This window comes from Lynx canadensis, chromosome B3, assembly GCF_007474595.2.
Source record: "Lynx canadensis isolate LIC74 chromosome B3, mLynCan4.pri.v2, whole genome shotgun sequence".
Classification (NCBI taxonomy): Eukaryota; Metazoa; Chordata; class Mammalia; order Carnivora; family Felidae; genus Lynx; species Lynx canadensis.
Genome location: NC_044308.2, coordinates 62,772,418 through 62,790,048, shown reverse-complemented (window position 1 = coordinate 62,790,048; position 17,631 = coordinate 62,772,418). Strand labels below are relative to the sequence as shown.

Sequence of the window (17,631 nt, the reverse complement as noted above, 5' to 3'; positions counted from 1 at the left end):
AAAATAGAGATCAATGGAATAAAATAGTCCAGAAAGAAAACCATGCTTAATGCTTACATAGTCAATTTTTGACAAAGGAGGCAAGAATATGCAATGGGAAAAAGTGTCTTCAACAAATGGTGTTGAGAAAAGTGGACCACTTTCTTACATCCTACACAAAAATAAATTCAAAATGTATTAAAGACCTTAATTATGAGACCTCAAACCACAAAAGTCCTACATGAGACCACAACTAGTCATTTCTCTGGCATCGGCTGTAGCAACATTTTTCTAGATATGTCCCCCGAGGCAAGGGAAACAAAAGCAAAAATAAACTATTGAGACTAAATCAAAATAAAAAGCTTCTGCATAGGTAAAAAAAAAAAATAACAAAACTAGAGGCGCCTGGGTGGTTCAGTCAGTTAAGCATCCAACTTCGGTTCAGGTCATGATCTTGTCGTTTGTGAGTTCCAGCCCTGCATGGGGCTCTGTGCTGACAGCTCGGAGCCTGGAGCCTTCTTCGGATTCTGTGTCTCCGTCTCTCTCTTCCCCCCGCCCCCACTCGCACTCTGTCTCTCCCTCCCTCAAAATAAATAAACATTAAAAAAAAATTTTTTTTTAATTAACAAAACTAAAAGACAATCTACCGAACGGGATATTTGTAAATGACATATCCAATAAAGGGTTAGTATCCAAAATACATAAGGAACTTATATAACTCAACACCAAAACAAGAGCCTAATTAAAAATGGGCGTAAGACACGAACAGACATTTCTCCAAAGACATACAGATGGTCAACAGACGCCTAAAAAATGCTCAACATCACTCATCATCAAAGAAATGCAAATGAAAATCACAATGAGATATATCACTTCCCACCTGTCAGAATGGCTAAAATCAAAAACACAAGAAACAAGTGTTGGCAAGGATGTGGAGTAAAAGGAACCCTCCTGCACTGTTGGTGGGAAGGCAAACTGGTACAGCCACTGTGGAAACCAGTATGGAGGTTACTCAAAAAATTAAAAAATAGAACTACCATATGATTCAGTAATTCCACTTCTGAGTATTTACCCAAAGAACACAAAACACCAATTCAAAAAGATACATGCACCCCCAGGTTTACTGAAGCATTACTTAAAATAGCCAAATTATGGAAGTAGCCCAAGTGTCGATGGATAGATGAATGGATAAAGCAGTGGTACATACATACACAATGGAGTATTAGTTACAAAAAAGAGTGAAATCTTGCCATTTGCAACAACATGGTTGGATCTAGAGAGTATAATGCTAAGTGAAATAAATCAGAGAAAGACCTATACCGTATGATTTCAGGTGTAGAATTTAAGAAACACCACAAGCAACAAAAAAGGGACAAACCAAAAAACAGACTCTTAACTACACAGAACAAACTGATAGGGGCAAGTTGGGGTCGGGGGAGGGGTGAAACAGGTGAAGGGGATTAAGACTTCACTTATCCTGATGAGCACTAAGTCATGTACAGAATTGCTGAATCACTATACTGTACATCTGAAACAACTGTAACACTGTCAACTATTCTGGAATTTTCACACAATTTTTCCTTTGGATGTAGGTAAACATTAAGAAATCTGATAAAGAGAGGTTGTCCAATAACCCATCATGCAACTCGCTCTCTTGAAAAAATTAAATATTCTTTTTCCCCTCCCCAGAAAATGTCCAAACCAAAGGGCTTCAAGAAATCCGATACCATTTTTAACTTGGAATCGTTATTCCTGCTATTCTGTAATATGTTTATCTTTAAGGCAATTAAGCAAAGTCTCATTTGGCTAGGAGAACCCATTCAAATTTGCCAAAGGAACCATGATGTTAAATTATACGGCCCGTTGGGAAGACTACCCATGAGATAGCACAACTTTTTATAAAACTGTCAGGTTTTAATTCCAATAACCTAGAACACAGGTTAGTAATCATTGCCACAGACTATTAATAGGGGGTGGGAAAAGTAATAAATAAGATATGGTCAGTGCGGATAAACACAAGTTTAATGATCCATTGTTCTTCACACAGAGAGCTACAGAGACTTTATGATCCGGGGACATACAACCATGCAACACGGACCAATTAGCCAATGCTAAAATACACTTGGCTTCTTACAACTACCCTGTAAACACTGCAGCCCTTCTTCCACCCAAAATGACCCTAATCTCCCAGGAAAAGTTACTACAGGGGAACCAGAAACCTAGCTCTGCGGCCCAAAGTAAAAACCAAAGGAAAACTAGTAGTTCGGCGGTTAGTTGGTGAAAGCAGGAAACCTGGTGCCCTTCACTGTGCTGCTTTGCTCTTCTTACTCTTGCTCTTTTTGTCCCTCTTCTTCAGCCCATCCATGTTAGCTCTCAGTAGGTTGGAGTAAGCCTAAAAGACACACAGCGCCCACTTAGTGGGAAGAGTTGCAAATGGGTGGAGCAGCTGCCTCATTTCTAATTAGCAATAATCACGGCTCGGATAAACCTCATTGGCTACAATACTGCCACTGCGCAAAGCTCATTTCCATAATGAATTCAGGGTAGTCAGTATCAGAAAGCCTACCTACTTGATAAAGCACCGAAGACCATGGGACACGTGTATACTACGGAAAAATGGTGTGAGAGGAAAACACACTCTCTCACGTGACAGCAGCTTCTGACATTTTTTAAGCCAAAAGGGAAAACTGCAGGCAACTTCTTGTTTAACTATACTACAGAGAACAAATCTGAAGCGGAAAGCAACATCTACCTTAAAAAACTAAAACGGAAGACAACATCGGTGTTGAAAGTAAAATTCAGAGCCTGGCGGTTTCACTCAAACTACTGAGAAAATGTAAGAAATATCATTCTTAACCCACTGTTCAATTTGTGCTCACCCTTGCCCTGAGAAAGGGCATATAGGGTACACCAGAAACTCACCATCTGGAACTTGTTCACTTCTTTGGAGCTCACCTGGAAAGGGGAAGGAAAAAAAAAAAAGGTCCACCCTTATTACTCATATAAGAATCCTCTGTCTCACCCCAGGCAACAACTCTTGAAAACAACATAACATCTTAAAACAAAACCTCTTGAAAACAACATAACATCATAATCTCGAAAAAAATCTCCTTCCAATTTTAGGGGTCATAATACACCAATGGCTGTTTTCCTACTCTACTTTGCCAGAGGAAGAAGCAAAGCAGCTCTGTACTTTTTTCCACCTGAGAATTGTACCAAGACGAGAAAGAGGTAGAAGGGGGCTCCTAAAGAAGCTATGCTCCTCCCTCTGAAGTTTCTTACACACGTGGCACCGACTTTCTCCCTGGATTCTAGAGATGTCAGAGAACTTTGTTTTAATCTTTTGTGCAAATTACATTTAAACTACTTCCTCCCCACCTTATGTTAAACCTACTTCCATTAATTCAGGCCTATTTAAACAAAATGCAAGCCAACACAAGAGAAATTCTACTTCTGAAGATTCCTAAAGTTTTCGCGTTTCATGATACCCGAGTTTATTTTTTAAATCCACAAGTTTGCGTTACTATAAAAGTCCTCTCAAGATAACTGACAAAGGGAAATTTATCAACCAATTATGGTCTACATTCTCGTAAGGACCCTATACTGATGTAATTAAAGGGCAGTGTGGTTCTGCCCCAGCAAAGGAAAGAAGTAATTCATTCAGAATCCAGGAAGTCTTGTTGCTACATATTTGCTATGTCAACCACAAACACAAGGGAATAATCAGCTTACAAGTAAAATCATCTGGTACCAAGAACATTGACGGCCCAACACGGTAAGGGAATTAGGCATCAAATATTTATGCCAATTCCTCCTTACAATGCCACTATGAGTAAGGACCGATCTGCTAATTTTATTTCCACAAAAACTTCAGTAGAATAAATGTTTGACTTTTTCAATTTAATTTTGCTCTTGACTTTCCTACTACTAAGGTATTAAAAGAAGGCCCCGATCCCAAAACAGCGGGAGAGCTAAACCCTTACAAACCGTAAAAACAAAAACCTGCTTCAGCTATGCCCCATCCTCAGTGAGGTTCAAGTCTTCTAACTCCAAAACTGTAGTATCACGAATCCAACTCACCACGGTGCTGATCTTCTTTTTCCCATCAGTAGCTCTTAACAGACACTTGTTGTCGGAGGGCTCAAAGCCCTCCACAGAACCTTTCCTTGGAATGGGTTTCGTTCGACCGTCATCTGCATGAAAAATACATCCTGATGAACACAGCCACAGAAGTTAACAGGCAGACAAAAAGCATGGAAGGCATAGAAAGACGATACGTAATTCACCTCCACTGCTCTAGTTCTGATAACTACATCATCCGCTATCACCAACAGCTTGGCCAAACCTTGGGTAACTACTTGCTACTCCCACGACGGGAACATAGTAACAGAAAAGCAGCTTAAATCTCACTAACGGCGGGGTTTGGAATCCTTGACCAAAAAAAAGCTCTATTTGGGGCACACTGTAACCAGAACCAGTTTGGGTGGCTAAGTGCCGGGGGTCGCACGCACCACAATCCCTAATGCTCCCGTCCCCCAGCCCTGAAAGTGCACACTACAGGAAAAGGAAGGTAGGGGACGGAGGGGATGCGCGGCAGACGGACTCCGCCCTCGGCTCCGGAAACTGGGAACACCTGGCACCCCGGCCGGGGCATCACTCGGCTTCCCAGCTTCTTTCTGGCCCTGCCGCGTGGACAGCTGCTTACACTTCTTCAAGGTGATGAACACGCTGCCCGACAACCGGCACTTCTGGAAGAGTCTGGTCAGCTCCGTCAGGAACTGGAACATAAGCCAGGCCCCGTTAAGCAGTCCCAAATCCTCTCCCCGTCAAGTCCTAGTCCCTCCCGCAGCAGGAGACAGAGGCCCCGAGCTAAGCCCCAAACTACATCCATCCCTCGGCCAGACAGCGCTGGCTTTACCTGCTCGCTCTCCAGCAGCACCATCCCAGCGCCGCTAGCTCCCCTGCGTCAGCATAAGACCCAAGCAATTGGAGCCGGAAGTTTCACCCAGGCTGGGCGGGACTTCCGCTATTAGGTTTCAACTCTCTTCCACCAATCCCTGCCTCTGTCCTCGCCCCTCCCTCCGCCCGCGCCTGCGCTCTGGGACGCCCCCTCCTTCCCAGGAGAGGAACCACCCACAGGGCCCTGGAGCAGTCGGGGTTTTCAGAGACGCCGTGTTCTCGGTCCGGTCGTGGTGCCGATGTGAGGGAGCGTGGAAGAGGGATTTGATGGAAACGTGTAGTTTTGTATATTCAGTGTATGTTGAGCAAATTACATGACAGTTCAGTGCTTCAGTTCCCTCAGCCTGTAATAATGGTATCCAATTCACAGCATGGTTGTGAAGAGTAAATGAGTTTATTGGAATTTACCTGAGATAGTGCCTGACACCCAGAAAGTGCCCGATAAGCATTAGCTGTTTTGTTATTGTTGTTTCCATTATCATTGTCATCATTATAATAAATTCCCACGGTGGTCCTCTGAACTCTCCCTCTACTCTGACCCCGCTGGGTGGCCCTAAAGGCTGACCCCAACTCTAGCATGAGGGACTGGAGCCCAGTCTTGGTTTTACCTCTGGATTCAGTCAGAAGACCTGCATATCAGGCCCCAGTTCTGCCAGGAGCCAATATGAACCCTAGGCCCTCTGTGAAGTCAAGCATTTAATCATGCAAGGGGGTTTTACTGAGGGCCTCCTGCCTGTGCCAAACACTGTTGTAGGGGATGGGGATTCAGCAAGATAAACTAAGTTCCTGGTTTCCTGGAACTTGGGTTCAAAGAATAGGCAGGAAATAAGTAAGAATAGCTTCAGATGCTGAGTGCTGTGAAGACAACTCACTAGGGTGATACAAATGAGAGTGAGGTTGGGGTCAGGGAAATCTCTTAGAGTAGAACTTTGACCTAAAAGCTAAAGGGAGCAGCCATTCAAAGATCTGGGGACAGAGTGTTTCAGACACAGGGAATGGCTAGAACAGAAGCCCCAACAGGGGAGCAAATTGCTCTATATGCACAAGGAGGAGTGAACAAATATGGAGAGGTTGGAGAGATTGCAGGTGACCAGCTCACATAGGGCCTATGGCCGTGTAATTTTGGATTTTGTTGCAAGCACAAAGAGAAGCTTCTTGGTTTTTTTTTTTTTAAATGTTAATGTTTATTCATTTTTGAGAGAGAGAGACACACACACACAGTACGAGTGGGACAGAGGCAGAGAGAGAGGGAGACACAGAACCCAAAGCAGGCTTCAGGCTCCCCAGGCACCGCTTTAAAAACTTTTTTTTTTAAGTTTATATATTTTGAGAGAGAGAGCAGGGGAGGAACAGAGGGAGAGAGAGAGGATCCCAAGCAGACTCTGTACTGGCAGCGTAGAGCCTGACATGGGGCTTGAACTCATGAACTGTGAGATCATGATCTGAGATGAAATCAAGAGTCAGATGCTTAACTGAGCCACCCAGGAGCCCCAAGAGAAGCTTCTTGTTAAGGAAGTTTTAAAAAGGACAGTGACAACTTAATTTACATTTTAAAAGATTCCCACCCCACCCCCTATCTGTGGTGTGGAGAATGCACTGTGGAAGGACAAGGCAGGAAATGGGGAGACCAATTAGAGGGTTGTATTAGCTTCCTATTGCTGCTGTAACAAATCACCACAAACTTAAACACCTAAAACAACACGATTTTGCTCTTTTATAGGTCTAGAGGTCAGGAATCTAAAATCAATGAGTCTGCAAGGTTACGTTGCATCTGGAAGCTTCAGGGTAAAATCTGTTTCATTGTCCTACCAGAAGCCACCTTCATTTCTTGGCTTGTGGCCCCTTCCTTGCTTCATTACAACCTCTTACTTCCAGTACATCTCCTGCTACTTACTCTGATCCTACTGCCTCTCCCTCTTATAGGGACCTTGTGATTACATTGGGCCTTTCTAATAATCTCCCCATCTCAAGATCCTTAATTTAATCACACCCACAAAGTCCTTTAAACATGTAAGGTGAGGGGCGCCTGGGTGGCGCAGTCGGTTAAGCGTCCGACTTCAGCCAGGTCACGATCTCGCGGTCCGCGAGTTCGAGCCCCGCTTCGGGCTCTGGGCTGATGGCTCAGAGCCTGGAGCCTGTTTCCGATTCTGTGTCTCCCTCTCTCTCTGCCCCTCCCCCGTTCATGCTCTGTCTCTCTCTGTCCCAAAAATAAATAAACATTGAAAAAAAAAATTTAAAAAACATGTAAGGTGACATATTCACAGGTTCCCAGTATTGGGCCATAGACATCTTTGATGAGTAGAAGGGGCTACCACAGAGGTTTCTGCAAAAGTGCAGGTATTAGTACGTTTGCAATCAGATGAGGATATACTTTGAAGGTAGAGTCAACAGGATGCAGGCTCAATTAGATGTGAACAATGCAAGGAAAAAGAAATCAGGAATGAATCAAAAATTTTTGACTGGAGCAACTGGATGGATGGTGGTGTCATTTACTAAGTAAGGTAGGAAAGACCAGGGAAGTAAAAAGTTTTGTAAGAAGATTAAGAGTTTTGTCTTGGTCATGTAATAACTGAGATTACATGTTCTTTTAAGCTTCCCAGACCCAATTCCAGTGCCAGCGGGGCAGTGGGGGGTTCCCTCACACACAACACCAAGCAATTCTGACACTATCTACCCAAAGATAGGATCAGAATCCACAGGTTAAGGGTTCAGTCCTGTAAGACTGTACCTTGACCTCCCACTTCAAATGCTAGTCGCTAGCCCAAAGGATTCCAACGACCTCCACCTTAGATTCGATAAATTTGCTACAGCAGCTCACAAAACTGAAGGAAACACTTAAATTTCTCAGTGTATTAAAGGATATGATAAATGTTAATAACAAGACACCCATTTCACCTTTATGACTCTGAGGTGTTTTCAGGAACCGTGGATGAAGACCAAATATATCTGAGAAATATATTCTGACTATTTGGTCATCTGAATGACCAAATATATATTTCTTACAAATCATTACATCATGCATGTCCAAGTGGAACTATCAAAAAAGCAGCTGAATATACATATTTAGAGCCCAGCAAAGAGGTAAAAGTTATACATAAAAATTAGGGAGTCATCTTCATACATCATGGGACTAGAACAGATGAGAATAGTCTGGTGAATATCCCTCCTATTGGGCTGCCAGCACAGGACCACTCTGTGATGACCACCACTATGAATAGCCTTTAAAAAGCCCTGGGTCTTGGTATCACTAGTTCAGAAGTCAGAGTCCTAGTTGGGATCCCCAGTTTGGCCAACCGTAGGTCTAAGCTTGAGCCTAAGTCCTGGGGACAGGTGAGAGAGTGACCCTTTTATTTTACTTGCTTTTCACCAAGACCCACATAATGAGAGATTACAAATAGATTCAGATCCTAGCGAACCAAAAGCCAGCTTCGGTCTGCTACACAGAATCAATAGCCTAGGGTGAGAAGTGGGCAAAGGGTGCTGGACATTTGAAAGAAAGTTCATCAGAGAGTGAACATATTTGAGATGTGTTGTCAGACTGCCAGGGAATGTAAGGGCCCACTTGACATTTGTGTCATCAGTTTACATGGAACCAGGTACAGTGCTGTGTTGATCTATGGGTTGGCCTAAATGGTGACCAATGTACTCTGAAATTCTATCGTTCATTGAACATTGAGCAATGTTCTTTCAAGCCATGAGGTTGGTCCTGGGGGCACCTAGGTGAAGGAAATGGCCCTGCCCTTAAGGAGCACTGAAGGCCATTATTCATCTGGGGCCTCATCTTCCCATGGGCTCAGTCACACCTCAGTTCCAGTAAAGAGTCAACAGTCCTGCCAGCCATCCAGCATGACATCTCAAGCCTGTCCCATGACAGAACAAACCACTCCAGTAAGAGAAATACCCAAGTCTTCCAGTTTTAGCATCACACTTGGCCCAGTACAATTCAGCTACTGAAAGGGTGTCCTTTGGACTCTATTTTTCTGTGGGAAGTGACTAAGAGCACATGTTCTGAAGTCCAGTGGATCTGGGTTCAGATCCTACCTCTGCTACCTATTAAATATGTGACCTCAGGCAACTTCTCAAGGTTCCAAATCTCTTCATCAACAAAATGACAATAATACTCATAGATGTTATAAAGATTTTATAAAATACTAAATTTAAGAGCCTTAGACTTGCTCTAATAGGGCAAATATGGATACTTAAATTTAACTGAAATAAAATTAAATAAAAGAAAAATTCAGTTCTTTAATCTCACTAACCATATTTCAAGGATTCAATAGCCACATGCGGCTTGGCTAGTGCAGATACAGAGCATTTCTATTATGATAGATTCTATTGGATAGCACTACAGAATATGTCAATAACATTGATGCTAGCAGTAATGAATGCTCAATAATGGCAGTAAACAACAGTGTTACTGTTTTTACAGCCACATTCCATCATTTGGATACCACCATCTTGATTCCCGCCATTATCCTAATATCACCACTATTGTTGGCTAATGTTTTTCTTTAAGTTGACTCATTTTATGAACAAGTGTATGTAATACCATATTCATAGGTGGGAAACCAGTATCATTAAATAATGAAAGGCAGCACAAAAATAACTCCTATGAAACAAAATAACATCTGTTATTAAAATATAAATAAAAAAACAAAACAAAATAACAATACATAAAAATAAAAATAATAAAAGCAATAATAAAGTGAATTGCTTTGTAAAAATATATATCTGAAAACAAATTCTCAATGAGAAACAAATGGAACTGTTTATGGTCAGTCAGGAATGTAGTCAGCCCAGTGAACAATGAAATTAAGAGACTATGTCAACAAGACATGGTTAAATTTTAATGTTTTCAAGCACCCCAAATCCTACCTTGCCATTAAGTCGGTGGCTTTTGGCCCTTGGAAGCTGGGTCACCGTCTCCGAGTCACGCAGCCAGACACCTTCCTGCTCCTTCTCCCTCACCCCAGGAGAACTGGGAAATAAAAATGGCTCCCAAATCCCCTCCCACATCCTGAAGCCTTCAGCAAAGGTCCAAGCAGCACTAGAACACCAGCATCTACTTGACCAGCCTTAGCTGCTACGGAAAACCTGGGAGAGAAAAATCCCCCATGCTTCTCAGCAGCATAGGGGCCCAAAGGTGAGGAGGAGTGGGTGTCCTGCTTGTGCCGCCTGAGATCATCCCTACCGAATGCTCTGGTCACACGTGTCCTTTCCTCAGACAGATTACAATTTTATTAGGTGTTATTTAGGACTGGGTTTGACTTAACGGTCAAGGGCCTTATTTAGGTTAAGGTTGATTAATTTACAGGTGCAGTTACTTAATGCAATTAAGCTTTGCGATGCCTGGAATATAGAGTGATGATGATAAACACAGATACCACGTTCTGGTGGCCTGAGTTTGAATCCCAGCTCTACTTCTGCTTGTCCACATGACTGGAGGCAAATAACATGACCCTTGTGAAAAGATAATTTTATAAGTAGGTTTTTTTTTAACTTTTACTGTTTATTTTTTTTTTATTTTTTTTTTCAACATTTATTTATTTTTGGGACAGAGAGAGACAGAGCATGAACGGGGGAGGGGCAGAGAGAGAGGGAGACACAGAATCGGAAACAGGCTCCAGGCTCTGAGCCATCAGCCCAGAGCCCAACGCGGGGCTCAAACTCCCGGACCGCGAGATCGTGACCTGGCTGAAGTCGGACGCTTAACCGACTGCGCCACCCAGGTGCCCCTACTGTTTATTTTTGAGAGAGAGACAGAGTGTGAGCAGGAGCTGAGAGGGGACACAGAATCTGAAGCGGCCTCCAGGCTCTTGAGCTGTCAGCACAGAGCCCAACAAGGGGCTCGAACCCATGAACCACAAGATCATGACCTGAGCATAAGTCAGATGCTTAACAACTGAGCCACCCAGGCGCCCCGAAGATAACTTAAAAAAAAAAAAAAAAAAAGAGATGAAGTCATGACTCTCATATTCAAGTTCTACGTCTCTTATTATTATTACTGAGAGAACCAGGTAGATATTGCAACCCATTCAAAGGAGAATCCAAAGAACAGACATATTTATAGAACAGAAATATTGAAATGAATTTGTAATGGAAGAAAATTTGAATTTTCCACAAGACAGGACGGTTGAACAGAATTCATTTGCATATCCAGAGACAAGAATCTTTGCCATCAGTTCTCTATAACCTACAGAGTCGCAAACTGCCTGAAAGGCAAGGGAAGTCTATAATCGAATGGCACAGAATGGTGTGCCTCTAAACAGCACGTAGTTTTCCATTGGAAACACCCCATTAATTTTTTTTTTTTTTTTGCTTATTCCAAATTTACTTAAATTCTTCTGTGCCTCAATTTCCTCACCAGTAAAATAGGGATGTGATTCAAGGGCCTGTCTCACTGTGCCATGGGAAGCAGAAAATGAGCTAAGGTATGCATTAGTACACCCCAGTCACTTAGATGGGAATTGGGGCTGTTCTCCCTTCCTATTTGTCAAGTGGATTCATTCCACTGGAGTAGATCACAACGCAGCACGCATGGATTTGTGCCCACCTTGCCAGATGTTGTGTTAGTTTGACTGCTTTCCAATTTCACTCTGAGGGAGGGCCACAGGTTCTGAACTGTCTCATGTAGGCACAGTGCGCTGACTTTGAGGTCAGCTCAGGATGAGGGAAGGAAAGAGGGAATCAGGAAAATGCAGCAGAGAATGGAATTGGGTGGGTTTGGGTTCAGGGTGACAGGAGTGTGTCTGGAGACCCCCTGAGTCTGTTGGAGGTGGTTAGCTCTGGTGGAGGCATCCTAGAGATGACCAGAGGGAGGTGAGGGTATGTCCTGGGAGTCTATGTAGTGCCCAGTGTGAGCAAATAGCCTCTCTATAGCCATGGCAACCACACTCCCTGGACCGAATCCAACCAGATACTTGGACCTACCATTCCTTTATTCTTTCCTTCAGTCAGTCCATCGACAAGTGTTCACAGTGTATCTTCTTGAGAGACTTTGGGCTCTGGGGACTTCTGCTCTTCCTGTGCCACTCCGGTGAAGTCCTGGATTTAGTGTCCTGGAGAAAGAGCATGAGAGCCCTGGACTGGGGGTCAGGGGACCTGGGTCAGCCGCTGGTCCCTTACTTTGTGTGGGACCTTGTTCCAGTTACTTATCTTCTGTTTGCTCTGAATAGTACCTACCCCGAAGGGTTGCTTTCGGGTTTCAGTAAGATAATCCTTGCAAGAGACTGACTCAGTAAGCACTGAAAAGATACATTAAAAAATTTTTTTTCACCATTAGGTTAAGGACTTAGACTTGATTGCTATGGTCACTCCCACTTCCAAAATTATGAGAGCTACTTCTTCTCTCCTAAGGGCCCTCCCTCCAGGTGGGCATCTCAGGGGCGAGAGAGCCCCACTGCATGCAGCGGCAATTTGGGGCCAGCAGGGGACGCCCTGACCTCGCCAGACAAGTGCAGCTGCAGGGAGTCCCAGACTTCCCAGTCCTTGTCCCATCACCAGGGACGTAAGGACATCCAAAGTTTTCAAAATCACTTCTACCGAGGCTAGAGGTGTCTGCGTCATGGACACGAACGTTTGTCGATCATTGAGCAAGGACTAAATAAGCACCCTCTCATGCCAGGCACTACTCTAGGTGCTGGGGTCACAGGAAGCCGACCCCGTTCTGCATTAGAGGAGGCATTGCTTTTTTTCTTAGATAACAGCTCACTTACACTTATTGAGAATTTACTAAGTGCCAGGTTCACTTTAGGTGCCTTAAATAGATTCTCTCTTGAGCCCTCATAATGATCCTGTGAGGTGAGCGTTGTTTTATGCTCATCTTCCGGCTGAGGCGAAATGAAGTGCCCTGGTCACACACCAGTAAGAGGTGGAATGAAGATTTGAATCAGGGCGCATTGCCTTCAGGGCCACCCACCTTGATGCTCGGTCTCCGTGCAGGAGAGGCAAATGAGCACAGCCTGAAACTTTCAGATGTCCCAAAGAGGTGCTGGGAAGGGAGCAGGAGATGGTGAGAAGGGAGGGAAGAGTTGGCCAACTCTGGGCAGAGTAGAAAAACCCAGGACTCCACTCTCCACCTATCACCATCCCCTCCCTCCTCGTTGGTATGTATCCCCATCCCAAGCCCTACCCCACCACCACATGCACTGGCAGAATCCTGCCTTCTGGTCCTTAATCCTCGGATTCGAGGCCCAACTCAGCATTGGCTGAGACAATTGGCTCAGCATGGCTGTCTCTCAAGGAAAGTCACTTCTCTGATCCCTATGGCCTCCATTTCCTCAACAGTAAAATGGGAATATCTTCCTCCACTGCTACGTGGGAGTTAAATGAGATAATGTATATAAAAGTACTTGATAAGTGAGAAAGCCTGGTAGGAAGGCTGTGTTTCATCATTATTTCCCCCTCCTACTCAGGCAGTGCCCCGAGTACAAATTTCAGTCCTCCAAACACCCTCCCCTCCACCCCCACCAAAACCCTAGTCTCTCACTGACCTCAGCTAACCACACAGAAGCAACCCATCTGGCAGCTAAATCATGCTAACAGGTTCATGACAAATGATTACATACGTCACACTCCATCTTTGGAAGAAACTTGGGCAACATTAAACAAAGGCTCTAATGGTGGGATTTCAGGTGCTGGGACTGTGGGGACATGCAAAGGAAATCCCAGCGCCCCTGGGCCACGTGCCTGGAAGGTCTGCTGTGTACAGAATCGGGTGGTGGCACTCATGAAACAGTGACCTTTAACAGGTTCCCCCCTTCTCATCAATAATTTCCTTCCTTGCTGAACCTCAGGAAGGAGAGGGCCACCACTCCCCATACTGTACAGGGGAAACCAGGACCAAGAAAAGCATGCATGGCTATTGCTCAATCAGTCCCAGCCAGGCTTCCTCCTCCCCCATGGGTCTAGTGAGTGGGAGGAGGAGCCCCTTTATTCACAATGATTACGGGTCCCAACATTTTTAATTTCCTGCCTGGAAGTCAAGGACAGATAATTACATAGCAAGAGTTTCTGCACAAATTACCCAGGTGTCTTAACTCCCAAAAGTAACAGATGCTGTTCATCTCTTGGCCTCTGTCATCATTCATCCTCGATTGTCCGGGGGAGCCCATTCCACCGCTCCGAGAGACCAGCAGACGCAGATTTATATAGGGAAACCTAGACAGACACAATGAACAGACTCCCTGTCAGATCCGAGCCAAGTCCTGGTAATAACATCAATGAATCACTGACTTTAGTGAGTCACCATATCAAACTGCAAGAGGTTCCAAGATCTTTCTAGTCCAACCCATTACCATCGAGTTATTCACAAGTAAGAAAACTGACTGAGGCCCAGAGAGGGAAAGTGGCTTGCCCATGGTCACAAAGTTTGGTAATGGTAGAGAAGAGGCTGGAAGCCCTGAGTCCCAGGCCCATGCACTTTGCACTGCCCTTTATACCCCTGTGAATGCCCCCACGGGGCTGGAACAGAGGGTAGGATGGAAGGCATGGGCCTCATAATTAGCCAAAGGGCCGTTCAGGTTGTCTCCTGGCAGGTGGGCTCAGTGTCAGCCTCAGCCCTCCCTTGGGGAGGGAAGAGCCTGGGGCCCATCCTCACACCCCCGGCGCCAGGCCTCGGATTAGAGGCTATAGGAGGCGGCTTCCTGCTTGGCCCTCATCCAAGGCCATTTCACAATGGGGGGAAGAACGCTGGGCTGAGAGTCCCGGGTGACTGCTCACTCCACCCCTACCTCAGCCCCTCTTAGACCCCCTGGGGAGAATAGGCCAGGCCCCTCATGAGATTTGGGGTGAGGAAGGGAGACGGAGACTGGAGAGTCCCCATTGGTAGTGTTCTAGGGGCAGTGCCCTGGAGTCGGGCGTGGGGGCCACCTGTGGCAGCTGCCCACCATTCTTTCTTCTCCCATGCACCAGCAAGCAGTCGCGCTGGGGAAATTCTTTGTAGGGCAGGAGGTCCTCCATTCAGACCAGCTCATAACACTCTTTTTAGTAGTCAGAGGGGAACCTGTAAACAAGCTGGGAGAGGGACAAGGCCTTGATCAGCTTCCTGTAATGAGGCATCATGACTACCAGGCGAAAATTCCAGGAAGGGGAACCCAAGTCATCCTCCTTCTCTTCCCAACATGCCTTAGTCTGGGGTGACTGCGATTCAGGCAGGAATCAAGACAGAGACATTGGGACCTTCCATGGGGATTTATTGTGCCCTTACAGCAGGATCAGCTCTGAGCTCAGCTCCATAGGAGATCTTGTTTAAAGAAGGAGGTAGTGGTTAGGGACCCAAATTCTCCTGTCTTTAAGTCTTAAAGAGGAGACAAGACAAACCCACGTAAAATGTCAAACCACAAAACAAGGTAGTGTGAGGTTGGGGCCCCCATTCTCGTGCTGGACAGTCCAGTATGGCCAGTGGGGAGGCAGGGGTAGTCCCTGCGGACAAGGCCGAGGGGGCCCACAGGTTGGGGGAGAATGGCTCTGCAGAGATGGTGGGAGAGGTCTCCAAGACAGGGAAGGGGAGACAAGGCAGGAATGCACATGTACATTCAAGGGGCAGGACCACATTTGCACAGTAACAAGACTGGAAACGTGCCTGGCCATGAGCTACTTCCTTCCTATGTGCTCTCATTCCTTGAACACAATCCTTCTCTGTGTCCATGGGACGCGGCTGGCCTACCAAGGCAGGTGACCACGTGGAGAGCTTGGCCAGGGTGTGGGGGGGCCCAGGAGTTCAGCCCCTCCGTAGAGAAGCCCTCTGACAACAGGAAGCAGCTGCGGTAGGCTCCAGGGCTGTGCCGGTGTCTGTCACTCTCTTTCCACCCTGGTTCAGCCCCTGCAGAACAAACTGTTCTTTGAGAAGCTCTGGGGACAGAGGGCCCACACCTGCTCCCCAGGTCGGTTTGGACAAGCCCCCATCAGCCCAGGCTGGGAGCCCAGCAGAGCTGTGACACGGCTCAGCAGCCCCCCTCACTCCCGCCTCCTCCCCTGGAGCCCTGCTGCAGTTCACTGAGGCAACAAAACCCAAAACAAGACCTTTGTGGGGAAACAGGACTGACTCTTAATAAGGACCTCATCCTGGGACTTCCAGAGATGTCTCTAAAATTAGGACCTAAAAAATAATAATAATAATAATAATAATAATAATTAGGAGCTAAACTCCAGGTCCCCAAGTCTAAATTGAGTGCAGAAAGAATGGCAGCTGAAAGTCAAAACTTGAAGTTCTAATCTTAATCCTCCCACTTAGCAGCTGTGTGACCATAGACACGACAGGGACCTTGGCTGGACTTCAGTCTCCTCCCTGTAACATGGGAAGTTTAAATTCGTGAGCTCTGAGGTCCTTCCAGTTCTAAAATATGAGAATCTGGTACTCCGAGATAGCTGTGGGCTTGCTATAGTGACTGTCTGGGGCTGGCAGGTGCTGGGAGAGATGCTAGGATGGGAATCCAGTTGAGGCCTGCATAAAATGGAATCGGATTCAATTTAGGACCTGAGATGGATGGTTTCAGTTCCCCAGATCCCCATGACAAAGAGATGTGGGTCTGCTGGACTGAGAATACCTCAAGAAGAGCTAATTTTATACAGGATTCCCCCATGCTTGGTGAAGAGCTAGAATCCTTCCAGAGAGTTTGAGGTCATCCTCAGTCAGAGCCCCTCATGCCCAATTTGGAAGGAAGGAACTGGGAGAAGGGGCAGCTTGAGAGTAGAGGATGGGGTGTGGAGATAACGGAAAGGAAAGATCCCAGCCCTCCCAATGCTCTTCCCCACATAATTTGCTCCTTACAATTCCCTCAACTGGGGACCAATCCTTTCATGCCACAGTTACAGCTAAACCTTGCCAGGGAGCACTTAAATTCTCATGATGGTGCAATTGACAAGAGTCTACCTTTCTCGGCCCCAGGGTATGCCGGGAGAGGCTTTACCAGGCTGTGAGGAGTGGGAGAGGAAGAAAGGGGAGGTCCAGATATCACAGAAGTCATGCTTTTTTCTGAAGCCAGATCTAGGCCCGTTGGCTCAGACCAATTCCCTGTGGGCAGTGATGTGGGAGACGCCTTGGGCTTCCTAAATGTGTCTGGTTTGCTTTCTGACCCTCCACAATGTACTTTCCGGGCCCCGGCAGCCCCTGAGAAGAAGAGTCCGCTTGAGCTCCCATAGATCTGCTACCTGCTCGGCTTCCAGAGTGGGGTGGGGGAGAGGCTGGTAACACTCCTCTCTGGCCTCCCCATCAGATCACCCGTGTGGCTTAGGTGCAACAGACTCTGCCTGAAGCTGTTTAAAAAGGAACCACAACCCTAGGCTCTTGAAGGCAGCTTCAGCACAGGGTGGAGTGTGTGGAGTGGAAGGGAGGGGGCGAGGGTGTGGGAGGAGGGGACACGTCACTCTCTACTGGCCTTTAGTCTGCAGGGCTGCACGCTGCCAAGACCGATGCTGGCAAAAAGCAAAGGGAGAGAGGAGGAAGGCCAAACCGAGACTATGTGTCGTGCTTCTCCACCGTAGCCCAGGGCAATGTAGACATGGGCTCGGCATGCTCCCACCTGTGTGTGCCCCGGACGCATGTGCACCACGTGGGCACATAGGCATACGTGCACAACGAGAGGGGGGGTGTTTGTTAACGTGGGCGTGCACTGGCCATCACAAAAAAGAAGATGCCGAAACTCTGCATTTACCATCAAGGCCAATGGTGCTGGGAGCTCTAGAGCAGAGCCT

At 46.1% G+C, this 17,631-nt stretch overlaps 1 protein-coding gene and 1 pseudogene across 1 annotated transcript; both read right to left on the bottom strand.

Annotated features, from left to right (window-relative positions):
• Window positions 1–1,979: 1,979 nt before the first annotated feature.
• SRP14 (signal recognition particle 14) lies at window positions 1,980–4,992 on the bottom strand. The gene is made up of 5 exons (XM_030318522.1): window positions 4,898–4,992; window positions 4,685–4,757; window positions 4,060–4,172; window positions 2,902–2,934; window positions 1,980–2,371 (listed from the first exon to the last, which is right to left on the bottom strand). The coding sequence occupies exons 1-5, from the start codon at window positions 4,919–4,921 to the stop codon at window positions 2,282–2,284; spliced, it is 333 nt and encodes a 110-aa protein (XP_030174382.1). The 5' UTR covers window positions 4,922–4,992; the 3' UTR covers window positions 1,980–2,281.
• LOC115517305 lies at window positions 2,306–2,501 on the bottom strand (annotated as a pseudogene).
• Window positions 4,993–17,631: the final 12,639 nt, after the last annotated feature.